The 24,130-nt window shown below is 41.5% G+C and overlaps 1 protein-coding gene across 3 annotated transcripts in view; it reads right to left on the bottom strand.

Moving 5' to 3' along the window:
* LOC126990164 (RING finger protein 150-like) overlaps positions 1-24,130 on the bottom strand; it is an 89,045-nt gene that overhangs the window by 3,684 nt on the left and 61,231 nt on the right. The window contains exons 3-10 of one of the 3 annotated variants that reach the window (XM_050848716.1): positions 23,467-23,602; positions 18,415-18,492; positions 15,676-15,793; positions 10,614-10,685; positions 9,882-9,964; positions 5,688-5,784; positions 4,514-4,579; positions 337-474 (exon numbers count right to left, since the gene is read on the bottom strand). In XM_050848716.1, coding sequence (XP_050704673.1) covers positions 337-474; positions 4,514-4,579; positions 5,688-5,784; positions 9,882-9,964; positions 10,614-10,685; positions 15,676-15,793; positions 18,415-18,492; positions 23,467-23,602 — 788 coding nt within the window. The remainder of the gene's footprint in view (positions 1-336; positions 475-4,513; positions 4,580-5,687; positions 5,785-9,881; positions 9,965-10,613; positions 10,686-15,675; positions 15,794-18,414; positions 18,493-23,466; positions 23,603-24,130) is intronic. The other 2 variants (XM_050848718.1, XM_050848719.1) reach the window with 2 other exon arrangements.

The following is a 24,130-nucleotide window of genomic DNA, read 5'->3' as shown; positions in this document are numbered from 1 at the left end:
GTGTGTGTGTGTGTGTGTGTGTGTTAAGTCTACTGATGATGTTAATTTTCTATGTCAATTAAATGAATATATAAGTAAATTTAGCTGTTCATGATCCTACTACTACTACCACCACCACCACCACCACTACTACGTACTACTACAACTACCATTACTACTACTACTACCACCACCACCACTACTACTACCATTACTACTACCACCACCACCACCCCTACTACTACCACTATGACTACTACTACTACCACCACTACCACTACTACTAATACTACCAGCACTACCACTACTACTACTACCACTACTACCACTACTACTACCACCACCACCACTACTTACAGGGGTGATGTGGGAGGTGGTCCTGGCACTCCTGGGGGTGTGGGAGTCCCGGGGGAGGGGAGTGTCCTGGCCCCCTCGCCCCCCCTCCCCCCCATCACCCAGGTCCAGCTGCATGACACTCTCCTCGCTCTCACTCAGCTGCGGAGAGAGAGAGAGAGAGAGAGAGAGAGAGAGAGAGAGAGAGAGAGAGAGAGAGAGAGAGAGAGAGAGAGAGAAGCGAGGAAGAGCAAGGTGAGAGAGGGGAAGGAAATCAGAGGGGAGAAGGAGGAAGGAAGACCAGGGAGGAGAGGGGAGGGAGAGAAAGGGGAAGCAAGGTCAGGGAGGAGAGAAGAGAGGAAGCAAGAAAAAAGAGAGGGAGAGAGAGAGAGAGAGAGAGAGAGAGAGAGAGAGAGAGAGAGAGAGAGAGAGAGAGAGAGAGAACCATTAATTAGTACAGTGGATATTTCATTTATACACACATATCTATATCACGGAAGTCACTATAAATAAAATTCGCCTGCTTCACTAGCTACCGGGGCGGGACAATCCAGCACCCACCACCAGGCCCGGCCCCTCAAGTCACCAACACTACACCAGCGCATAAGAGAAACAAAGAAAAGAGTAGAAAGAAAGGAGAGATAACATAATGAGTGATGATGGAAGCAACAGAATAGATAAAGAAGATGTTTGTGTATTTGACAAAGTATATATAGATTAGAGGAAGAAGAAAGGACGGAGAGAGGAAAGAATAGAGAGATGACATATGATGAGTGTTAGAGAATGATGACGGAAGGATAGAAAAGAATAGATGAAGAAGATGGAGGCGTAACAGGAGGAAGAACAAAGGAGAGAGATAACGAGAAAGAAGAGAGAGAAGAGAGATGACATATGATTAGTGTTAGAGAATGATGACGGAAGGATAGAAAAGAATAGATGAAGATCGATGTGTAAGGGATGTTGGCGTAACAGGAGGAAGAATAAAGAAGAGGGATAACGAGAACGAAGAAGAAAGGAGAGAGAGAGAGAGAGAGAGAGAGAGAGAGAGAGAGAGAGAGAGAGAGAGAGAGAGAGAGAGAGAGAGAGAGAGAGAGGAATTACATATTGACAGTGTTAAAATAGTGAAAGATCAAACTAGACAGAAGACAAAGAAATCGGTTGGTATGGAATAGAGGAGGAACAGAAGAAAGAAGGAAGAGGGATAACAAGAGGAAGAAGAAAGCGAGGAAGAGGAAAACAAGAGGAAGAAGAAGAAAGAGAAAGAGAGAAAGGAAAACAAAAAGAAAACGAGAGGAAGGAAAACAAGGAGAAAACGAGAGACAGGATATCAAGGAGAAGAAAACGAGACAGGATAACAAGGAGAAGAAAACGAAAGAAAGGAAAACAAGAAGAAAACGAGAGAAAGGAAAACAAGGAGAAGAAAACGAGAGAAAGGAAAACAAGGTGAAGAAAACGAGAGAAAGGAAAACAAGAAGAAAACGAGAGAAAGGGAAACAAGGAGAAGAAAACGAGAGAAAGGAAAACAAGAAGAAGAAAACGAGAGAAAGGAAAACAAGAAGAAAACGAGAGAAAAGAAAACAAGAAGAAAACGAGAGAAAGGAAAACAAGGAGAAGAAAACGAGAGAAAGGAAAACAAGGAAAAGGAAACGAGAGAAAGGAAAACATGAAGAAAACGAAAGGAAAACAAGAAGAAGAAAACGAGAGAAAGGAAAACAAGGAGAAGAAAACGAGAGAAAGGAAAATAATAAGAAGAAAACGAGAGAAAGGAAAATAAGAAGAAAACGAGAGAAAAGAAAACAAGAAGAAAACGAGAGAAAGGAAAACAAGAAAACGAGAGAAACAAAAACAAGGAGAAGAAAACGAGAGAAAGGAAAACAAGGAGAAGAAAGCGAGAGAAAGGGAAACAAGAAGAATACGAAAGAAAGGAAAACAAGGAAAAGAAAACGAGAGAAAGGAAAACAAGAAGAAAACGAGAGAAAGGAAGACAAGGAGAATAAAAACGAGAGAAAGGAAAATAATAAGAAGAAAATGAGAGAAAGGAAAATACGAAGAAAACGAGAGAAAAGAAAACAAGAAAAAAACGAGAAAGGAAAACAAGAAAACGAGAGAAAGGAAAACAAGGAGAAGAAAACGAGAGAAAGAAAAACAAGGAGAAGAAAGCGAGAGAAAGGGAAACAAGAAGAATACGAAAGAAAGGAAAAACAAGAAGAAATGAGAAAGGAAAAACAAGGAGAAGAAAACGAGAGAAAGGAAAACAAGGAGAAGAAAACGAGAGACAGGAAAACAAGGAGAAGAAAACGAGAGAAAGGAAAACAAGAAGAAAACGAAAGAAAGGAAAACAAGGAGAAGAAAACGAGAGAAAGGAAAATAAGGAGAAGAAAACGAGAGAAAGGAAAACAAGGAGAAGAAAACGAGAGAAAGGAAAACAAGAAGAAAACGAGAGAAAGGAAAACAAGAAGAAAACGAGAGAAAGGAAAACAAGGAGAAGAAAACGAGAGAAAGGAAAACAAGAAAACGAGAGAAAGGAAAACAAGGAGAAGAAAACGAGAGAAAGGAAAACAAGAAAACGAGAGAAAGGAAAACAAGGAGAAGTAAACGAGAAAGGAAAACAAGAAAACGAGAGAAAGGAAAACAAGGAGAAAAAACGAGAGAAAGGAAAACAAGAAGAAGAAAACGATAGAAAGGAAAACAAGAAAACGAGAGAAAGGAAAACAAGAAGAAGAAAACGAGAAAGAAAAACAAGAAGAAAACGAGAGAAAGGAAAACAAGGAGAAGAAAACGAGAGAAAGGAAAATAAGAAAACGAGAGAAAGGAAAACAAGAAAACGAGAGAAAGGAAAACAAGAAGAAAACGAGAGAAAGGAAAACAAGAAAACGAGAGAAAGGAAAACAAGAAGAAAACGAGAGAAAGGAAAACAAGGAGAAGAAAACGAGAGAAAGGAAAACAAGGAGAAGAAAACGAGAGAAAGGAAAACAAGAAAACGAGAGAAAGGAAAACAAGGAGAAGAAAACGAGAGAAAGGAAAACAAGAAGAAAACGAGAGAAAGGAAAACAAGGAGAAGAAAACGAGAGAAAGGAAAACAAGAAAACGAGAGAAAGGAAAACAAGGAGAAGAAAATGAAAGAAAGGAAAACAAGGAGAAGAAAACGAGAGAAAGGAAAACAAGGAGAAGAAAACGAGAGAAAGGAAAACAAGAAGAAAACGAGAGAAAGGAAAACAAGAAAACGAGAGAAAGGAAAACAAGGAGAAGAAAACGAGAGAAAGGAAAACAAGGAGAAGAAAGCGAGAGAAAGGAAAACAAAAGAAAACGAGAAAGGAAAACAAGAAGAAAACGAGAAAAAGGAAAGCATAAGGAAGATGGAAGAGAGAAAGGAAAACAAAAGAAAGATGAAAAAAACATAACAATTAACAAGATAATGAAGAAGGAAGATAAATAAGACGTAATTGCAGAGTGATGAAGGAAAGAGACGACATTGATAACAGAAGACATGTTAACAAAGAACGAAAGTAAGAAGAGGAGGAAGAAGAGAGAAGAAGAGATAGATAATGATAGGTAGATTAGAAGGCAGGTAGTTGAAAGAGAAGAGAAAATAGCTGGAAAACAGAAATAAATAGAAAGATAGATGGATAGATAGAGAGGAAGATTGATAATTGAAGATATATTGATAAAGAACGCAAGTAAGAAGAGAGAGGAAACAGATAGATAATGATAGATAGACAATAAAATATAGTTGAAAGAAAATAAGAAAATAGAAGGAAAATAGAAATAGATAAAAAGATAGATAGATAGGAACCTTGATAATGGAAGAGCTCTATATACTAGTTATAGATAAATAGATAGTTACATAGCTATATACAGATCGATAGATAAATGGAAGAAAATTAAGAGATGACTAGTGTTTAATTATAAGCGAATGAAGGGAATAGAGAACAACTGATAAAGAAGTGGACATAACAAAAGACAAAACTAAGAAAGGAAAATACATATAATAACAAATAAAACAACAAACAGAGAAAAAATAAGAAAAAAACTACCATAAATTCTCACCCCCCAAAATAATAGGCTAACTACGTGTGTAATAACCAACAACAAAAAAATAAGAAGAATATACACATTACTCAACATTATTATTATTATTATTATTACTACTATTACCATTACTGCTATTATTATTATTATTATTGTTATTATTATTATTTACGATTCTGATCTCCAGTTCATATCCTTCCTCGTCAATTGGTAACACTGTCTCTGTGCTACCTGAGAACTGAGAGAGAGAGAGAGAGAGAGAGAGAGAGAGAGAGAGAGAGAGAGAGAGAGAGAGAGAGAGAGAGAGAGAGAGAGAGAGAGAGAGAGAGAGAGAGAGAGAGAGAGAGAGAGAGAGAGAGAGAGAGAGAGAGAGAGAGAGAGAGAACATCCATTATCCAGAAACACCCAAATATTCTTCTACGTCTAATATGCTAATAATAAAAAAAAAAAAAAAAAGATAAATAAAGTAATGAATGAACTTATATATAACTGAAATATGAGCAAAAAATAAAATCAATATAAATAAAACCAGCAATAAACTTGGATATTAATTAATTAGTAAACAAAATAGTATCAAATTGTGTTAGTAGAGAAAATATTGCAAAAAAAAAAAATTTGAAAGAGAAAAAATATATTAGAAAATTTGGTTTGATATAGAAATGAGGTTAGTACACACACACACACACACACACACACACACACACACACACACACACACACACACACACACGGCTTCGGACTTCCCCCTATGTGTGTGCGTATTTCTAGCACGTGTACGTTTAGAATTCCGTGTGTGTAGGTCGTGTAGCTAGCGCGAAATACATACATGATGGCTGTGTGCGTAGAAAAGCTTACACACACACACACACACATACCTACACGTGTGCATATTGACATATTAATTTTACTTACAAGAACGTATTGACAGCACACACACACACACACACACACACACACACACACACATTGGTGGATCCAAGGCAACCCCCCCACATGGTCCTGAGCGGATACAGGGAAACTACTACTAGCTCAAAAGCGCACTGCGGCTTTAACTGCTTTTTCTCAGATGGATCGGCCGTCTCATTCGGATCCGAAGAGGAACACGTATTGGCCGCCCAGGAATGCTTTGGCACCAAGAGTCAAGACCAGTCGCTATGCCCCCAAAAATTGATTCAGGTCAGCCCACCAGTTATTCAGGAGCAGGACTGCCGAGAATGGCGAACCGGTAATGCTATATATAATCATAATGCCCCTTCCACCCGCAAAAATCCTGGCATCGGGCCCCCATCAAACTTTTGTCCTGGACACACACACACACACACACACACACACACACACACACTCACCACATAGCCATAGTGTTTGAGGATGTCCATTTTACACATAGGACAAGTTCGGTGCTCCAACAGCCACGGGTCGACACAGAAGCGGTGGAACTGGTGCCTGGAAGAATATATAGTAGTAGTAGTAATAGTAATAGTAATAGTAGTAGTAGTGGTAGTAGTAGTAGTAGTAGTAGTAGTAGTAATAGTAGTAGTAGTAGTAGTAGTAGTAGTAATAGTAGTAGTAGTAGTAGTAATAGTAGTAGTAGTAGAAAAATCTCAGAAGAATGGCAACAGACCCAAAAAGACGAGCTGGACCGTCTTACACACCACCTGTCCCCAGAAATGGGAAGAAAAATACACACAGCACAGGAGGCAGGCGCCTCTAACTGGCTAACGTCATTACCAATCAGAGCAAAGGGCTTCAGCCTTAACAAACAATAATCTGTCGACGCCGTTGCTCTGAGATATGGCTGGCCGATTGAGGGACTGCCTGATCTCTGTGCATGTGGATCACCAAATGATGTCACCCACACCATGACATGTAAAAAGGGAGGCTTCGTCTGTATTCGTCGAAGAAGGCTAACCAATCAATGGCAAATGAAATTTAACGTTGACAAATGTAAAGTGTTGCACATCGGAAAAAATAACAATCGCGTTCGGTACGTAATGAATGGCCAACAACTTTCTGCAGTAAGTCAAGGATCTTGGAATCACTATATCAAGCGATTTAAAGCCCGGTCAGCATTGTTCAGAGGTAGTTAAAACTGCAAACAAATTGGTTGGCTTCATCGGACGAGTCTTTAATAATAAATCGGAAAAAGTAATATTAAAACTGTATAATTCGTTGGTTCGACCCCGTCTAGAGTACTGTGTACAGTTTTGGTAACCCTACTACAGAAAAGACATAGAAAAGTTGGAACAGGTCCAACGAAGAGTAACAAAGATGATTCCTAGGTTGAGAAATTTGTCATATGAACAAAGGCTTAAAGAAGTAAATTTATTCAGCCTATCAAAACGAAGAATGCGAGGCGATCTAATAGAAGTGTTTAAAATGTTCAAAGGATTCAGTGATATTAATGCGGAAGATTACTTTACAATTGATCGATCAAATAGAACAAGAAGAAATCACAATTTGAAGATAAGTTGTAAAAGATTCTCGTCGCACGAAGCAAAACACTTCTTCAATCGAGTTGTTAATGTTTGGAACTCTACCTGATGTCGTTGATAGTACAACAGTTACGGCCTTCAAGAATAGATTAGACAAGTGTTTTGAATCCAACCAGCAACTAAGATATTACTCATTGTCGTAATAACGTTAAGTTCTTTCGAATACTGGTGTCCTTGTCCGCTTTTATCGCCCGGTTAGTGGTAGCAGTAATGGTAGTTCTTTCCTCTTTCCTACATAAATTCCATGCAGTTTTTCCATGTTGCATGGTTCTTTTTCCTTTCCTGCCAGCTTTGGGAGAGGATGGGGGTGGGCCCGCCTTGGTCGCCTTTTGCTGTCCTTCATCTTCCACCTTTGATTAGATAGTTAGTGTAGCTTGTCACAAACAACCTCGTAAGGACCAGCAGGTCTGCTGTTGTTTGTTCTTCCTTTGTGTTCCTTTGTGTATTCGACACGATGAAGTGAGGGATCTGACAGCCAGCATGCTCGGGGAGGTATGCCAAGACGTCACTACCGAGCCGGCACTGCTTCCCCTGGACGGCGAACACCTTCGGTACAGGACGGCCAATACCTCACAGGAGGCACGGGTTGATGTAAGTGCCCGCGGATTCTGGGTGCGCGGACAGTGGGCGTTCATGGACATCCGCATATTCGACCCGATGGCTGCCTGTCACCGTGAGCTGCCCCTGGAAGCCGCCCACCACATGAACGAGCAGAAGACAAGGGCATACGGTGAAAGAATCCAACATGTGGATCAGGGCAGCTTCACCCCCCTCGTCTTCACCACATCCGGCGGGATGGGTCCCAGGGTGATTGATAGTTTATTGTTGCAAAGTTACACAAGAAAGGAGGGAGGAACTAGCTCTAGGTGCCATCCCAACCCCCAGGCAAATACATAATAGTGTTACAGGCTTGTATATATAGTTGTTTTCTTTATCTCGATCTTGATAATAATGCGCAGGGCACCAGTACGTATAGGCGCATAAGACGCATATTATTATTTTCTGTGGTTTAATTGTCATCTTCAGAAAAGTAAATGACTAATAAGTTTATTATGATGTTATATTTGGGAGAAAGAGATCGAAGAGGGAAGTATTATGCGGCTGAAGCTATAATCATGACGTACGCGGTGAGGAGGAGGAATTAGTGATGATATACATGGGAGGGTGGAAGAAAAAGAAAAAGGCTTTCGTAGGAGTTTTAGGCATTTCCAGTAGTAGTTTTATGACTGGTAGTGGTAGTTTGACCCTTCTTCTGTACCGTGAACCTAAAGATAGACTCATTAGAACCTGATTGATCCCCTCTTTGATCTTTAGAAATAGCCGATGTGAGAAGGGACAGTGTCTAATAATAGCTAGCATAAACATAGGGAGAGAATGAGGGAGCAAGACAAATGCCTCTCTCCCGGTGTGGTGTCGTTTGCCATCCCGTATCGTGAGACATCCCATCCTTATCTTCGCATCGCAGAACCCAATCTTTACTATCATAAAGTAACTAAGTGAAGCATCTAAGTGTAAAAAAGTACCAAGGAGGACCCAAAAAGCAATGCAAAGCGGAACAGGTAGCAAGAAGAGTGATGGTTGATATCCTTGATACACACATACGTCATCATTTGCTTTTATAATAAATTAAATAAACTTGTATTCAGGATGGGATGTCTCACGATACGGGGATGTTTGACGACGCCACACCGGATTCAGTGCCGCGCCCATAAACCTAACGCCGGCTTACAAGGTTAACGGGAGGCTGACTTAATATTACTTGAAAATAAACGGGGAAAAAATGTAACCAAAGAAAACGTGTGTCCTTGGTGGGTGCATGGTTGGCATACTTATAACTAATCAATGAAGTAATTATGTGTGTGTATGTAAGGAAGGTAAAGTTCGGGGCATACGCTATATAGATGCGCGTGACCTCAGTGCGCATATCCGTGACAAATAGACAGAGGAAACCGGTTCTTTGAAGGGAGACTTAACTTCCTTTCAATTCGTTACGGGAAAAAATGAAGTATGAGAAAGTAGACGATAAGGAAAGATTGGGAAGGAAGGAAGGTGAAGAAAAGAGAAGAGGGGGCAAGAGAAATAAGGAGGGAAAAAAATAAGGGAAAAGTGAAAGGAAAAGAATGGGAATTTACAAAAAGAAACGAGAGAAGAAAAGAAATTAACAGAGGGTAATAAAAAGAAGGGGAAAGAAAACGGGAAGGAAGGAAAAGAAAAGAGAAAGCAAGAGAAATAAAGAAAAAAAGTGAAGGAAAGGGAGAAGGAAAGGAATGGGAAACTAATTGAAAAAAGATAACAAGAGAAGAAAGGGAAGAGAGGGCAATAAAAGAAGGGAAAGGAAAGGGAAGAAAGGAAAAGAGAAGACAAGAGAAATAAATAAAGAAATGGAAGGAAAGGGAGAAGGAAAAGAATGGGAAACTTTTATATTACAGAACGAAACAGGGGAAGGAAAGAAATTGAAATAAAAAGAGGGGAAAGAAAAAAGGAAGGAAAAGAAAAGAGAAAAGATGGAAGAGAAGAGAAAACGAAAAAATGGAAAGGAAGGGAGAAGGAAAAGAATGGGAAACTTTTATATTACAGAAATAAACAAGAGAAGGAGAGAAAGGGCAATAAAAAGGGGGAAAAGAAAAAGTGTAGGAAAAGAAAAGATGGAAGGGAAGAGAAAACGAAATAAATGGAAGGGAAGGGAATATAGGAAAGAAATAAGAAACTAATTGAAAAAAAAAGAAACAAGAGAAAGAATATGTAGTAAGAAGAGAGAGAGAGAGAGAGAGAGAGAGAGAGAGAGAGAGAGAGAGAGAGAGAGAGAGAGAGAGAGAGAGAGAGAGAGAGAGAGAGCAAAATGAAACATAAAAGAAATAAAAGAAATAGAAAATAAAAGAAGGGAATTATCGGAAAATTATATAGTTAGAAAAGAAAGAAAATAAGAATGTCATTAAAAAAATCGTCTGCTTTAAAAGATTGAGATGTGACAGACTAGTACCTAAAAAAAAAAGCCTCAAAGAAAACGGGGTATATTTGAAGGGTGGCTGAATGGCTGACTGTACGTACTTGCAGGGCAGGGTTCGAACCGCCTCGCCGGCCTGGTAGTGCTCAATGCAGACGGCGCAGCACTCCCCCTCCAACGTGACCTCCTGAGAGAGAGAGAGAGAGAGCATATAATTAAAAACCAAATCATCGTGAAATCATATATATTACACACACACACACACACACACACACACACACATAAAGGATGAACGGAGAAAAAAAAGGAAAAGGAAGGAAGGAAAAGGAAGGAAGGAAGGAAGGAAGGAAGGAGGGAGAAGAAGGAGGAAAGGAAGGAGAGAGGGAGAAAGGATAAAAACAAAAAAGGGGAAGGACAAAGAAGAGAGGAAGGAGGAGAAGGAGGAGGAGGAAAGAAGGGAAGATAGAAAGGAAGGAGAGGCGAAGGAAAGATAGAAGAGGAGGAGGAGGGAAGAAGAAGGAAAAATAAAAGAAAAGAGAGAAAGGAGGAGGCAAGGAAGAGGAAGAGGAAAGGCAAAAGAAAAGAGAGGAAAAAGGAGGAGGGAAGAAAGAAAGGCATAAGAAAAGAGAAGGAGGAGGAGGAAAGAAAAAGAGGAGGGAGAGAAAGAAAGGCAGAAGAAAAGATAAAGACGGAGGAGGAAAGAAATAGGAAAGGTGGAAGAGAAGAAAGGAAGGAGGAAAATAATTAAAGAAGGGAAGGAAAGAAGGAGAAGTAGAACACACACACACACACACACACACACACACACACACACACACACACACACACGTACACACCTTGTCCGTGGCCTTCAGGTTCTTGACAGGTATCTTCGCGAGGGCTTTCTTGGCAGCGTTGCAAAGATGTCTCTGCAAAGGTGGCACCATTGTATAATTCGTAGTAGTAGTAGTAGTAGTAGGAGGAGGAGTATTATTATTATTATTATTAGTAGTAGTAGGAGGAGGAGGAGGAGGAGGACAAGAAGAAGGAGGGAGAAAAGAAAGAAGACGAGGAGGAGGAGGAAGAGGAGGAGAGGTAGCAATGAGGTAGAGAATCAATATCAGTAACAGTAGTAGTAGTAGTAGTAGTAGTAGTAGTAGTAGTAGTAGTAGTAGTAGTAGTAGTAGTAGTAGTAGTAGTAGTAGTAGTAGTAGTAGTAGTAGTAGTAGTAGTTGTAGTAGTAGTAGTAGTAGTAGTAAAGGCTAACGATCTCATTAACACAAACAAACACACACACACACAAAAAGTTATCAACAAAACAAAACAACAACAAAAAACAATAAGAAATCAACATTGAAGTAAATAAATAAATAACATTCTTCCCCTTCACAAGACCAATGCATAAGTAACTCCTTCTAAGTAATCGTAAGTAAATAAGTAAGTAGGTGAGTCCTCCTCCTTCTAAGTAACTGATAGTGAGTAATTAAGTAAGTAAATCCTCCTGGTTGTAAGTAATCATAAGTGAGTAACTCCTTCTCTTGCTAAGTAATCACGTATATCGTAAATAAGTAACGCCTTCATGTTCTAAGTAAGTCGTAAGTAAATCCTTCATGTTCTAAGTAAGTCGTAAGTAACTCCTTCATGTTCTAAGTAAGTCGTAAGTAACTCCTTCATGTTCTAAGTAAGTCGTAAGTAACTCCTTCATGTTCTAAGTAAGTCGTAAGTAACTCCTTCATGTTCTAAGTAAGTCGTAAGTAAGTCGTAAGTAACTCCTTCATGTTCTAAGTAAGTCGTAAGTAACTCCTTCATGTTCTAAGTAAGTCGTAAGTAACTCTTTCACGCTCTAAGTAAGTCGTAAGTAACTCCTCCATATTCTAAGTAAGTCGTAAGTAACTCCTTCATGTTCTAAGTGAGCGTAAGTAATTAATTCCTCCTCCTTCTCCTTGTAAGTAAGCGTAAGTAACTCCTTCATGTTTTAAGTAACCATAAGTAAGTAATTCCTCCTCCTCCTCCTCCTCCTCCTCCTCATAAGTAAGCGCGTAAGTAGTTTAAGTGCCCAAGTAATTAATCATCTAAGTCTATTAAAAGTGTCCAAGCAAGTGTGCGGGGTCGTCCTTGGCCTTTGGCACGCATCCTCGCCTTGGTAGTAATTGGCGAGAAGATTACCTGCAGAGGGGCTTCATTAAGTTCTGCAAGTGTTTATGATTCACCTGAGGGGGGGCGAGGGGGTGGGGGGAGGGGAGATGGAGGGAGGGGTGGGGGAAGGATAAGGTAGGGTAGGAAGGGATAAGAAGGGAAGGGAAAGGGAAGGGAGTGGGGAGTTAAGGGAAGGGAAGGGAAGGGATGAGAAAGGAAGGGATGAGAAGGGATGGGAAGGGGGGTGTAGTGTTGGGGGTAGGAGTGAGGGGAGAGTAAGGTAGGGTAGGGATATGAAACATGGAAACATGGAAATGCAGGCAACAGAAAGCCTATTGGCTCATCACGAGGTTGCCCGCTTTGGTGATTTAATCTGCTCGACAGCCACTTGGGGTCTGGGGAGCAGATGAAAGCACCTCAAAATTGAGGAGCAGATGAAAGCACCTCGATATTGAGGAGCAGATGAAAGCACCTCAATATTCAGTTCACTCCCGACGCAGCGAAGTGACGGTCGATTCTATATTTGAAGGAGTTGATAGTATTCGCATTTGCTACTTCTGAAGGAAGATTGTTCCAGTGGCGGATGACTCGGTTTGAAAAGAAACTCCTTCCGATGTCTGTGTTACATTGACTAGACTGAATGGGTAAACCGTTATTTCTAGTTCTTAGGTTGGTTTGCAGTTCAAAGAATTTGGCGTAATAGACGTTATTGATTTTTTTCAGATACTTGAAGATTTGAATCATATCCCCTCGCAGGCGTCTTTTCTCCAATGTAAAGAGATTGAGTCGCTTGAGTCGTTCCTCGTACGGGTGAGCCCTTAACCCGGTAGCAGCGACGGGCCAAATTTGTGGCTTTACCGTGTAAAGTTTGTGGCTTTCAAATTGTATTTACCGTGTAGCAATTGTGGCAAAATTTGTGCCAAAAGGACGGGCCACCAAATAGATATGTAATAATTCAATCAATAAATGCTTTTGATATATATATATATATAGATATATATATATATATATATATATATATATATATATATATATATATATATATATATATATATATATATATATATATATATATTATGAAATGGTTTGGGTGAGGGGTGATTTTTTCTCATTTTTCTCGCTTGGAGGGACCATTAAGAAACATGATCCCCGCTGCTACCGGGTTAAGATTGGTATCATCTTCGTGGCGCGTCGTTGAATCCTTTCCAGTAAATCAGTGTCCTTTCTGTAATTAGGAGACCAGAACTGCACTGCATACTCGAGGTGCAGTCTTACCATGGAATTATACAAGGACAGCATCACGTCTGGCGTTTTACACTCGAAGTTCCTCGCTATGAACCCGAGAATAATGTTTGCCTTGTTGTAGGCTTTTTTACAGCGATTCGCGTGTTTCAGGTCACTGCTGATAGTGACTCCAAGATCCTTTTCCTCCTGCATCGCTTGCAGAGGTCTCTCATTCATGATGTATGTGTGGTTACTATTTCTGGACCCAATGTGCATGACTTTGCATTTGTCAACATTAAAGGACATTTGCCATTTTTCCGACCATTCGATTGAGATCTTTCTGAATGATTTCGCAGTCGGTCTTTGTGAGGGCCTTTCCCCCACCTTGGTGTCATCAGCAAATTTCGATATTGTGGATTTCAGTCCTGATTCTAGGTCGTTGATATATATGATAAAGAGGATGGGTCCCAGCACTGACCCTTGAAGCACTCCACTAGTGACTGAAAGCCAATCGGAAGGCTGTCCGTTGAGTAGTACTCGTTGTTTTCTGTCGGTGACCCAATCTCGATCAGATTGGCTCCAATGCCCGCCGAGTGCAGTTTCTTAAGGAGTCGCTCGTGCGGTACCTTGTCGCAGGCTTTCTGAAAGTCCAGGTATATAACATCACTGGGGATGCGGGCATCCCAGTTCTTATAAATACCTTGGAAGAAGTCTAATAAATTCGTTAGGCAGGAGCGCTTGTTTCTGAAGGAAAGGAAAGGGAAGGAGAAGGATGGGAATGGAAGGGAGTGGATAACTAAGGGAAGGGAAGGGAAGGGAAGGGAAGGGATGGGAAGGGAAGGGAAGGGAAAGGATGGGAAAGAAAGGTAAGGGAAGGGAAAGGAAGGGAAGGAAAGGGAAGGGAAAGTATGGGAAAAAAAGGTAAGGGGAGGGAAAGGAAGGGAAGGGAAGGAAAAGGAAGGGATGGGAAGGAAAGGGAAGGGAAAAGATGGGAAAGAAAGGGAACGGGAGAGAAAGGAAGGGAAGGGAAGGGAAGGGATGGGAAGGAAAGGGAAGGGAAAGTATGGGAAAGAAAGGTAAGGGGAGGAAAAAGAAGGGAAGGGAAGGGAAGGGAAAGGAAGGGATGGGAAGGAAAGGGAAGGGAAAAGATGGGAAAGAAAGGTAAGAGGAGGGAAAGGAAGGGAAAGAAAGGAAGGGAGTGGGGAGTTAAGGGAAGGGAAGGGAAGGGAAGGGAAAGCAAGGGAAGGGAAAGGAAGGGAGGGAGTGGGGAGTTAAGGGAAGGGAAGGGAAGGGAAAGGAAGAGATGGGAAGGGATGGCAAGAGAAGGGATGGCAATGGAAGGGATGGGAATGGAAGGGATGGGAAGGGAGAGATGGGAAGGAAGGGAGTGGGGAGTTAAGGGAAGGGAAGGGAAAGGAAGGGATGGGAAGAGATGAGAAGGGAAGGGATGGGGAGCTAAGGGAAGGGAAGGGAAGGGAGGAAAATGAAGGAAGAATGTGGGAAAGGGAAGGGAAGGGATGGGAAAGGAAGGGAAAGAAAGGATGGGAAGGGTTGGGAAGAGATGGAAAAGGAAGGAAAGGGAAAAGAAAGGAAGGGTAAGGAAAGAAAGAAAGAGAAGGGAAGGAAAAAAGAAGGAAAGTGAAGAGAAGGAAATGCAAATAAAAGAAAGGAGAGAAGGGAAGAGAAGAAAGAGAAAGAAGGAAAGAGAATTATAGAAAGGAAAAGAAGGGGAAGGATGAGACGTTAAGAAAGTTAGGTAAAGAAGGGAATGGAAAAGGAAGGAAGGATAGAAAAGGAAAGAAAAGAAAGAAAGGAAGAGGAGAAGAAAGGAAAAGAAAGGAAGGAACGAAAAAGATAGAAAAAGAAAGAAAAAAGAAAAACAGTGAAAATGAAAGAAGGGAAGGAAAGAAAAAGATAGAAAAACAAAGACAAAAAAGAGAAAGAAGGAAAGAAAAAGATAAAAAAAGAAAACAGAAAGAAGGAAAGAAAAAAAAGATAGAAAAAGAAAGAAAAAAGAGGAAAACAGTGAAATTGGAAGAAGGGAAGGAAAGAAAAAGAAAGAGAAAGAAGGAAAGAAAAAGATATACAGAAAGATAAAAAAAAAGAAAGAAAGAAAGAAAGAGAAAAAAGATAGAAAAAAGAAAAATAAGAAAACAGTGAAAATCCAAGAAGAGAAGGAAAGAAAAAGATAGAAAAAGAAAGAAAAAAGAGAAAGAATGAAAGAAAAACAGAAAAAGATACAAAAAAGATAGAAAAAAGAAAAAAAGAAAAGAAAATGGTGAAAATCCAAAAGGGGAAGGAAAGAAAAAGATAGAAAAATACAGAAAAAAAGAGAAAGAAGGAAAGAAACAGACAGAAAGATAGAAAAATACAGAAAAAAGAGAAAGAAGGAAAGAAACAGACAGAAAGATAGAAAAGAAAGAGAAAAAGAAAAAAATAGAGTGAAAATCCAAGAAGGGAAGGAAAGAAAAATACAAAAAAAAAAAGATAGAAGGTCCCAATTAGCCCACCACGTAACACAACCCACCCGTCCCGAAAGTCAACCAAAACAGTCCTTACCGCGAGTCTGTCCTTGGCGTGGATGTACCGGAACCGCTGGACGTAGTAGAAGACGAGCCAGGCGAGGGAGATGGCCATGAGGATGATGAAGGACACGGACACGAACAACACGGACGTCCTGCTCGCCCACGGACACGCAGAAGAGGGCGAAGAAGGGGTGAAGGAGGGAGGGGTAAAAAAAACTGGGTTACAAATGGGGAAAAATTAAAAAAAAGAGATGTTTGTCTTTCACCGTTCACGCTAACTTGGGGAATATGGCAGAGAGATTTATTATTAAAGACTCGTCCGATGAAGCCAATCAATTTGTTTGCAGTTTTAACTACCTCTGAATAATGCTGACCGGGCTTTAAATCGCTTGATATAGTGATTCCAAGAACCTTTTCTTTACTTACTGCAGAAAGTTGTTTGCCATTCATTACGTACCGAACGCGATTGTTATTTTTTCCGATGTGCAACACTTTACATTTGTCAACGTTAAATTTCATTTGCCATTCATTGGCCCAACGTGCAAGTCGATCTAGATCTGATTGTAAAGCTTCTTCGTCGAGTGTCGCAGTTACTTTACTAGCAATTTTTGTGTCATCAGCAAATTTTGATACTTTGCAAGTGAGCCCATCAACGATATCATTAAAATAAATTAAGAAGAGCATGGGGCCAAGCACTGATCCTTGAGGTACGCCGCTTCTGACATCGAGCCAGTTAGATGTAACACCGTTTAGAACTACCTTCTGTTTCCGCTCAGAGAGCCAGTCCACAAGCCACCAGAATGTTACCTGAGATACTGGTGCCAATAGTTTGTTGAGCAATGGTTGGTGGGTGACATTATCAAATGAGAGAGAGAGAGAGAGAGAGAGAGAGAGAGAGAGAGAGAGAGAGAGAGAGAGAGAGAGAGAGAGAGAGAGAGAGAGAGAGAGAGAGAGAGAGAGAGAGAGAGAGAGAGAGAGAGAGAGAGAGAGAGAGTGAGAGAGAGAGAGAGAGAGAGAGAGAGAGAGAGAGAGAGAGAGAGAGAGAGAGAGAGAGAGAGAGAGAGAGAGAGAGAGAGAGAGAGAGAGAGAGAGAGAGAGAGAGAGAGAGAGAGAGAGAGAGAGAGAGAGAGAGAGAGAGAGAGAGAGAGAGAGAGAGAGAGAGAGAGAGAGAGAGAGAGAGAGAGAGAGAGAGAGAGAGAGAGAGAGAGAGAGAGAGAGAGAGAGAGAGAGAGAGAGAGAGAGAGAGAGAGAGAGAGAGAGAGAGAGAGAGAGAGAGAGAGAGAGAGAGAGAGAGAGAGAGAGAGAGAGAGAGAGAGAGAGAGAGAGAGAGAGAGAGAGAGAGAGAGAGAGAGAGAGAGAGAGAGAGAGAGAGAGAGAGAGAGAGAGAGAGAGAGAGAGAGAGAGAGAGAGAGAGAGAGAGAGAGAGAGAGAGAGAGAGAGAGAGAGAGAGAGAGAGAGAGAGAGAGAGAGAGAGAGAGAGAGAGAGAGAGAGAGAGAGAGAGAGAGAGAGAGAGAGAGAGAGAGAGAGAGAGAGAGAGAGAGAGAGAGAGAGAGAGAGAGAGAGAGAGAGAGAGAGAGAGAGATCCACCAATAAGATTCAAATTTTCCCAGCATCCACCAATAAGATTCAGCCTTTCCCAGCATCCACCAATGAGATTCAACCTTCCCCAGCATCCACCAATAAGATTCAGCCTTTCCCAGCATCCACCAATAAGATTCAGCCTTTTCCAGCATCCACCAATAAGATTCAGCCTTTTCCAGCATCCACCAATAAGATTCAGCCTTTCCCAGCATCCACCAATGAGATTCAGCCTTTTCCAGCATCCACCAATAAGATTCAGCCTTTCCCAGCATCCACCAATAAGATTTCAACCTTTCCCAGCATCCACCAATAAGATTCAGCCTTTCCCAGCATCCACCAATAAGATTTCAACCTTTCCCAGCATCCACCAATAAGATTCAGCCTTTCCCAGCATCCACCAATAAGATTTCAACCTTTCCCAGCATCCACCAATAAGATTCAGCCTTTCCCAGCATCCACCAATAAGATTTAACCCTTTCCAGCATACACCAGTCACGTGCAGCCTGAGATAGAAAGGGGGTGTGGCTTGCTGGTGGACTGGCCAATGAGAGCCACGTATTATGGGAAGGGGGAGGAGCTTATTCGCCTAGTTAGCGTGAACTGAGTACAGATGAATGTATTGTTGATGAGTGATCAGCATGAGGAAGAGGATACATGATACATAGACAAGAATAATATATGAAAATAATACATAGCAATTATACATAGGAGAAATTACTAATACATACACAAATTTCTGCACAGGGCGAGCAAACTACACACACACACACACACACACACACACAGCTAGGCATGTTAAGTCAATACCACTATGCTACGCACACACGATTAATACGCACATATGTAAGTATTTGCCGCTGCTGTCAATGCGTTCATGTAAGTAAATATCTGTCAGCCGCTGTCAATACGCACACGTGTGTGCGTGTTTGTGGCTTTGTGCGTGAAAGCTTTTCTACGCGTACAGACATGTAAGTATTTCGCTCTAGCTACACTACGCACACGCTATTCTAAACGTACACATGTTAAAAATACGCACATACATATAGGTAAGCCCTGTGTGTGTGCGTGTGTGTGTGTGTGTGTGTGTGTGTGTGTGTGTGTGTGTGTAGAGGCATGAATACAACTACTAGCAGGTCTACACACACACACACACACACACACACACACACACACACACACACACGTACTCACACAATGAAACAATCGACCGGGAACATGCGCGGCTCACACACAGGATTGGCCGAGACGAAGCGGTTGCCCAGTGTCTGTCTGTGTGTCATCATCGTCATCATCATCATCATCATCAATAAAAGTTTCCCTATTCTTATTTTTTTCTATCGTTTTCTCCTTGATCGTGACAGCAAATAAGTCTATGTTGGGTGAAGGGGGAGGGTGTGTGTGTGTGTGTGTGTGTGTGTGTGTGTGTGTGTGTGTGTGTGTGTGTGTGTGTGTGTGTGTGAATTTATCTCATTATCTTCCTCTCCCTTATCTTCCTTCCTTCCTTCCTTCCTTCCTTTCTCTTCCTCCCCTACTCTCTCTATTCTTCTGTCTTCCTTCCTTCCTTTCTCTCTTCTCTCTCCCTTCCCTCCCTCTCCTCTCCTCCCTTAGCTTCCTTCCTCCTCTCTGATTTCCTTCCCTTCTCTCTCTTTTTCACCTTCCTCTTCCTCCCTTATCTTCTTCCTTTACTCTCTCTCTCTATCTCTATCTCTCCTCTCTCTAACTTTCTTCTCTCTGTTGTCCCTCTCCCTCCTTCCTCCTTTCTTTTCTCTCTCACTCCCTTTCTCATTATTATTACTATTAGTATTACTATTACTATCTTCACTACTACTACCACTACTACTACTACTACTACTACTACTACTACTACTACTACTACTACTACTACTACTGCTGTTGTTTTGCATCATACACGCATAACTGGGCGTTATCGCGATAAGTTATCGCGATACTTTATCGCTGATAACAAAATCGGGTTATCGGCCATCCGCTACTTATTTGAATATATATCGGTATCTTCGTTACTTTTGTAACCAAACTAGCGATAATCGCTACTTTTTTCCGCCTGTCAGAAAAAAACGTTGCCTCCTCCCTACACGTGGCCCGGGCGCCAGGTGTTGTATGAAAAAAACTCGGATTATGAAATGTCTTCGGTGAAGAGATTTCATACTTAGATCATCAAAATTAAAACACTAGGTTATTTTTTATGTTAGACTCAAAAATCAATATATCAAAGAGAAAAATCATTCAACTTTGCCCAAAAAATGATTATTCACTGCCTCAAATTTGATATTCCATATTCGTTTGTGAGCATGCCATGGTATTGAAGGCACCCGGTGTTGTGTTATTTGGTGTTCCATCGTTAAAGTTGGCGTTTTGTTTGAAAGAACACTGGTCTCTCGTGAATTACGCATGCTCAACCAGTAAGCGTTTCATTGTTCACAAAGCTTTTTAACACATCAAGAGTTGCTGGATGGCTGAATCAGACATACAGTACCACCATCCTCGCTGTTTTTAGAACGACACTCTGTGCATAAAAATACAACTCGTACAGTGTCGTTTTAGAAACAGCGGGGATGGTGGTAGTGGTACTGTATGACTAATTCAGCCTTCCACCAACTCTTAATTACGGTTAAAAAGCTTTGTGAGACTGTACAGGTCTACGCTTGCTGGTCTGAGCATACGCAGTTCACAAGCGACCAGTGTTTGTAAACAAAAGCGCCAGCTTTTGACGGTGGGGACGCCAAATAACACAGCACCGGTTTAGGCGTTTCTAGTATTACCGTCCATAGGTACGTGTCAACGTGTGGTTTTCAGGTTTTGTAAGTTTTCTAAAATACAGATAATGAAAATTTGAATTCATCAATGTTTTTTATTTGAAATATCAATATAGTATCGTTTTTGCCTCTCGGACCTATCGCTAGCTAGTATCGGAATTGTGGATTTATATCGGGTATCGGTTATCGGTTATCGCCTATATTTGTGTCTCCAGTTAACGAATATCGGTTATCACCGATAAGGTTCTCCATTATCAGTTATCGGTTATCGGGAATAAGGTTTTCTGATATCGTGCCCAGCTATGCATACATGACACAAACAAGTATTTAGCACGTTCCGATTCAGTATCATGCACGATCTTGCCCTTGACACCGGTGTGGGGTCATCAGACATCCCCGTATCGTGAGACATCCCATCCTGAATACATACATGAATTTCGGCACGGTATTGTGTCTTTTGTCGACTGCTTGCCGGGATTTGTCCCACCCATGCGAAGTTAAGGATGGGATGTCTCACGATACGGGATGGCAGACGACACCACACCGGTTCCAGCCAGAGATCCTAATAAATAAGATGAGATGCGATACCATACCGGAATTAAGTGGCTTGGGGTTGGAGGTCACCCGTAGAAGCCGTTGGTTTTCGTGTTAGCAATGACTGACGTTTCTTAGTGAAGGAGAGCTTGGAACACAACGAAGGCGAGGAACAGTTAACAAGAAATTAAGAAGCTGCCGTCGGTATTTGTGTTGGTAGTGACTGACGCCTCTTGCAACGAAATTATAATGTTTGTAATAGTACGACGCAAATATACCTTGAAAACAATGATTAGAAGCTAGTGGTCGACGCAAATATACCTTGAAAACATTGATTAGAAGTGGTCAACGCAAATATCCCTTGAAAACAATGATTAGAAGCTAGTGGTCGACGCAAATATACCTTGAAAACATTGATTAGAAGTGGTCAACGCAAATATCCCTTGAAAACAATGATTAGAAGCTAGTGGTCGACGCAAATATACCTTGAAAACATTGATTAGAAGTGGTCGACGCAAATATACCTTGAAAACAGTGATTAGAAGTGGTCGACGCAAATATACCTTGAAAACAATGATTAGAAGCTAGTGGTCGACGCAAATATACTTTGAAAACAGTGATTAGAAGTGATCGACGCAAATATACCTTGAAAACAATGATTAGAAGCTAGTGGTCGACGCAAATATACTTTGAAAACAATGATTAGAAGTGGTCGACGCATATATACCTTGAAAACAGTGATTAGAAGTGGTCGACGCATATATACCTTGAAAACAATGGTTAGAAGCGGTGCGCGGAATAATTCAACGAGGCGAAGAACAGTTTAGTTTTAGCCTACATACGGCGGTTCTCAGTGGTTTAATTCGGGCCAATGCGCCCATTTTCACCATGAGTCGGATTGGTTTTCCCCGATTTCCAGTATTGCCAGACCCCAAGCATGACTCACACTTTCCACGAAGAAGAAGAGGAAGAAGAGGAAGAAAAAAAAGGAAGGATATGAAGAAAGAAGAATAGGAGCGAGAAGAAAGAGAGGAAAAAAAGATAGAATGAAGGAGAGGAAGAGAAAGAGAGAGAGAAAGAAAGACGCAAAAGGAGATGAAGAAAGAAGAATAAGTGTGAGAAGAAAGAAAGAGAGGAAAAAAAGATAGAATGAAGGAGAGGAAGAGAAAGAGAGAGAGAGAAAGAAAGACGCAAAAGGAGATGAAGAAAGAAGAATAAGTGTGAGAAGAAAGAAAGAGAGGAAAAAAAGATAGAATGAAGGAGAGGAAGAGAAAGAGAGAGAGAAAGAAAGACGCAAAAGGAGATGAAGAAAGAAGAATAAGTGTGAGAAGAAAGAAAGAGAGGAAAACAAGATAGAATGAAGAAGAAGAAGAGAAAGAGAGAGAAAAAAAGATAGAATGAAGAAGAAGAAGAGAAAGAGAGAGAGAGAAAGACGCAAGAGGAGAAGGAGGGCTAGGAAGAGGTCGAGTATGGCGGTCCTGTTCATGGGGTAGCTATTCTGAACGCTACGGTTGGTATCCTCAGACGTTTCAGCCTCCCACATCAACTCCTTCCAAAGCCCGAAAATGAGATCAGTTGGGTTCTAATGAATGTTTCTTCAGGTTCACGGTAGTACAGAAGGGTCACACAGTCAACGTTGCCAGATTGTCGTACTCAGCCGCTTATATTTCCCGACTTCCTACCCCAAACTGTCTTCTGGCTCCAATAACGAAACTCATGTATAGTTATCGTTCAAAGAATTAGATCCTGATGTTTCTCGGAAATAGTTAAACGTCAGAAACCGGTAAATACTAAATACTTACTTTCTCTTTCTATCTTCCATCGATATTTTCATGCTGACTGCTCTTCTGAACTTGCTAACTGCATGCCTCCCCCCCTCCCGCGGCCTCGCCACACACGACTTTCTACTCATGCTCATCCCTTTACTGTCCAAATCCCTTACGCAAAAGTTAACCAGCATCTTCATTCTTTCATCCCTCACGCTGGTAAACTCTGGAACAATCTTCCTTCATCTGTATTTCCTCCTGCCTACGACTTGAACTCTTTCAAGAGGAGGGTATCAGGACACCTCTCCTCCCGAAATTGACCTATCTTTCGGCCACTCCTCTAACTATTTTTAGGAGCAGTGAGTAGCGTGCTTTTTTTTTAAACATTTGTTACCTTTTTTTATCCCCTTGAACTGCTGTAAAAAAAAAAAAAATGCTCTGAGTACGATAATCTGGCTACGGTGGACTCACACTACCACCAGGGTCATGACACTACCCCTGGAAAAGCCCAACACTTATACGACAGCCTCGGGGGAGTTTGAGGGGGATAAAAAGACCACAGTATCCCTAATGCATGGTGAGTCTGATCTGTGACCCAAATTTCCCCCCGACTGGAATTCCCCCAGGTTGAGAATCCCTTAGTTTAGAAGCTGACGTTGTTTTTTGTGTTGGTAATGACTGACGTGTCTTAAACCACAACAGGATCTAACCCTTCATCAAAAGCTGCTAACTCGATCAGATTTCATGATGCTACGTTGCGCACACACACACACACACACACACACACACACACACAGGGAGGACAATGAACATTACGAAAAAAAGAAGGAAGGAAGAGAGGAAGGAAGGAAAAAAGAGAGGAAGAGAAGGGAGGAAAGAAGAGGAAGGGGTGAAGGCATAAGATGAAAAATGAAGGGAAAAAAGAAAATTAAGAGGAAGGAAAGAGGGAAATTAGGATATAAGGAAGGAAAGCGAAGAAAAAAGAGGGAAGGAAGGAAAGAAGAGAGAGAGAGAGAGAGAGAGAGAGAGAGAGAGAGAGAGAGAGAGAGAGAGAGAGAGAGAGAGAGAGAGAGAGAGAGAGAGAGAGAGAGAGAGAGAGAAGATAGCACGCACACGCACACACACACACACACACACACACACACACACACACACACACACACACGTACCTGTTGACACTCGTGACGTGGTATTTGAGGTGGTGCCCTGGGGTGAGTGTGATGACCACCTCCGCTCCCCCGCCCACCACCCCCGCCAGGCCCCGCCCCTCCTCCTCCCCCAGCCACACCACGGGGAGGCCAGGCTCTGCAGGGGGAAGAAAGGGGAGAAAGGGGTGAGTTAGTCAGGGGTGACATGTTGGATGGGAAAATTTGGGAGAAGAAGAGGAAGAAAGAAAAGGAGAGATATGGAGAAAGAGAAGCAAGACTGAGGAGATTGAAGGAGAGGGAGAGAAAAACAATAGAAAGAAGGAAAGGAAGAGAGAGAAAGAAAGAGGGAGGAAGAAAGAGAGAAGAGAAGAAAAGGAAGAAAAAAAAAGGAGGGATACGGAGAAAGAGATGCAAGACTGAGAAGATTGAAAGAGAGAGGGAGAAAAAGATAGTTAGAAGGAAAGGAAGAGAGAGAGAGAGAGAGAGAGAGAGAGAGAGAGAGAGAGAGAGAGAGAGAGAGAGAGAGAGAGAGAGAGAGAGAGAGAGAGAGAGAGAGAGAGAGAGAGAGAGAGAGAGAGAGAGAGAGAGAGAGAGAGAGAGAGAGAGAGAGAGAGAGAGAGAGAGAGAGAGAGAGGTGGAGAAAAATTGAGAAGAATGAATTAGGAGGAGGTGATGATGGAGGAGG

Source organism: Eriocheir sinensis, unplaced genomic scaffold (genome assembly GCF_024679095.1).
Source record: "Eriocheir sinensis breed Jianghai 21 unplaced genomic scaffold, ASM2467909v1 Scaffold147, whole genome shotgun sequence".
Lineage (NCBI taxonomy): Eukaryota > Metazoa > Arthropoda > Malacostraca > Decapoda > Varunidae > Eriocheir > Eriocheir sinensis.
This window is presented reverse-complemented; position numbering and strand designations above follow the sequence as displayed.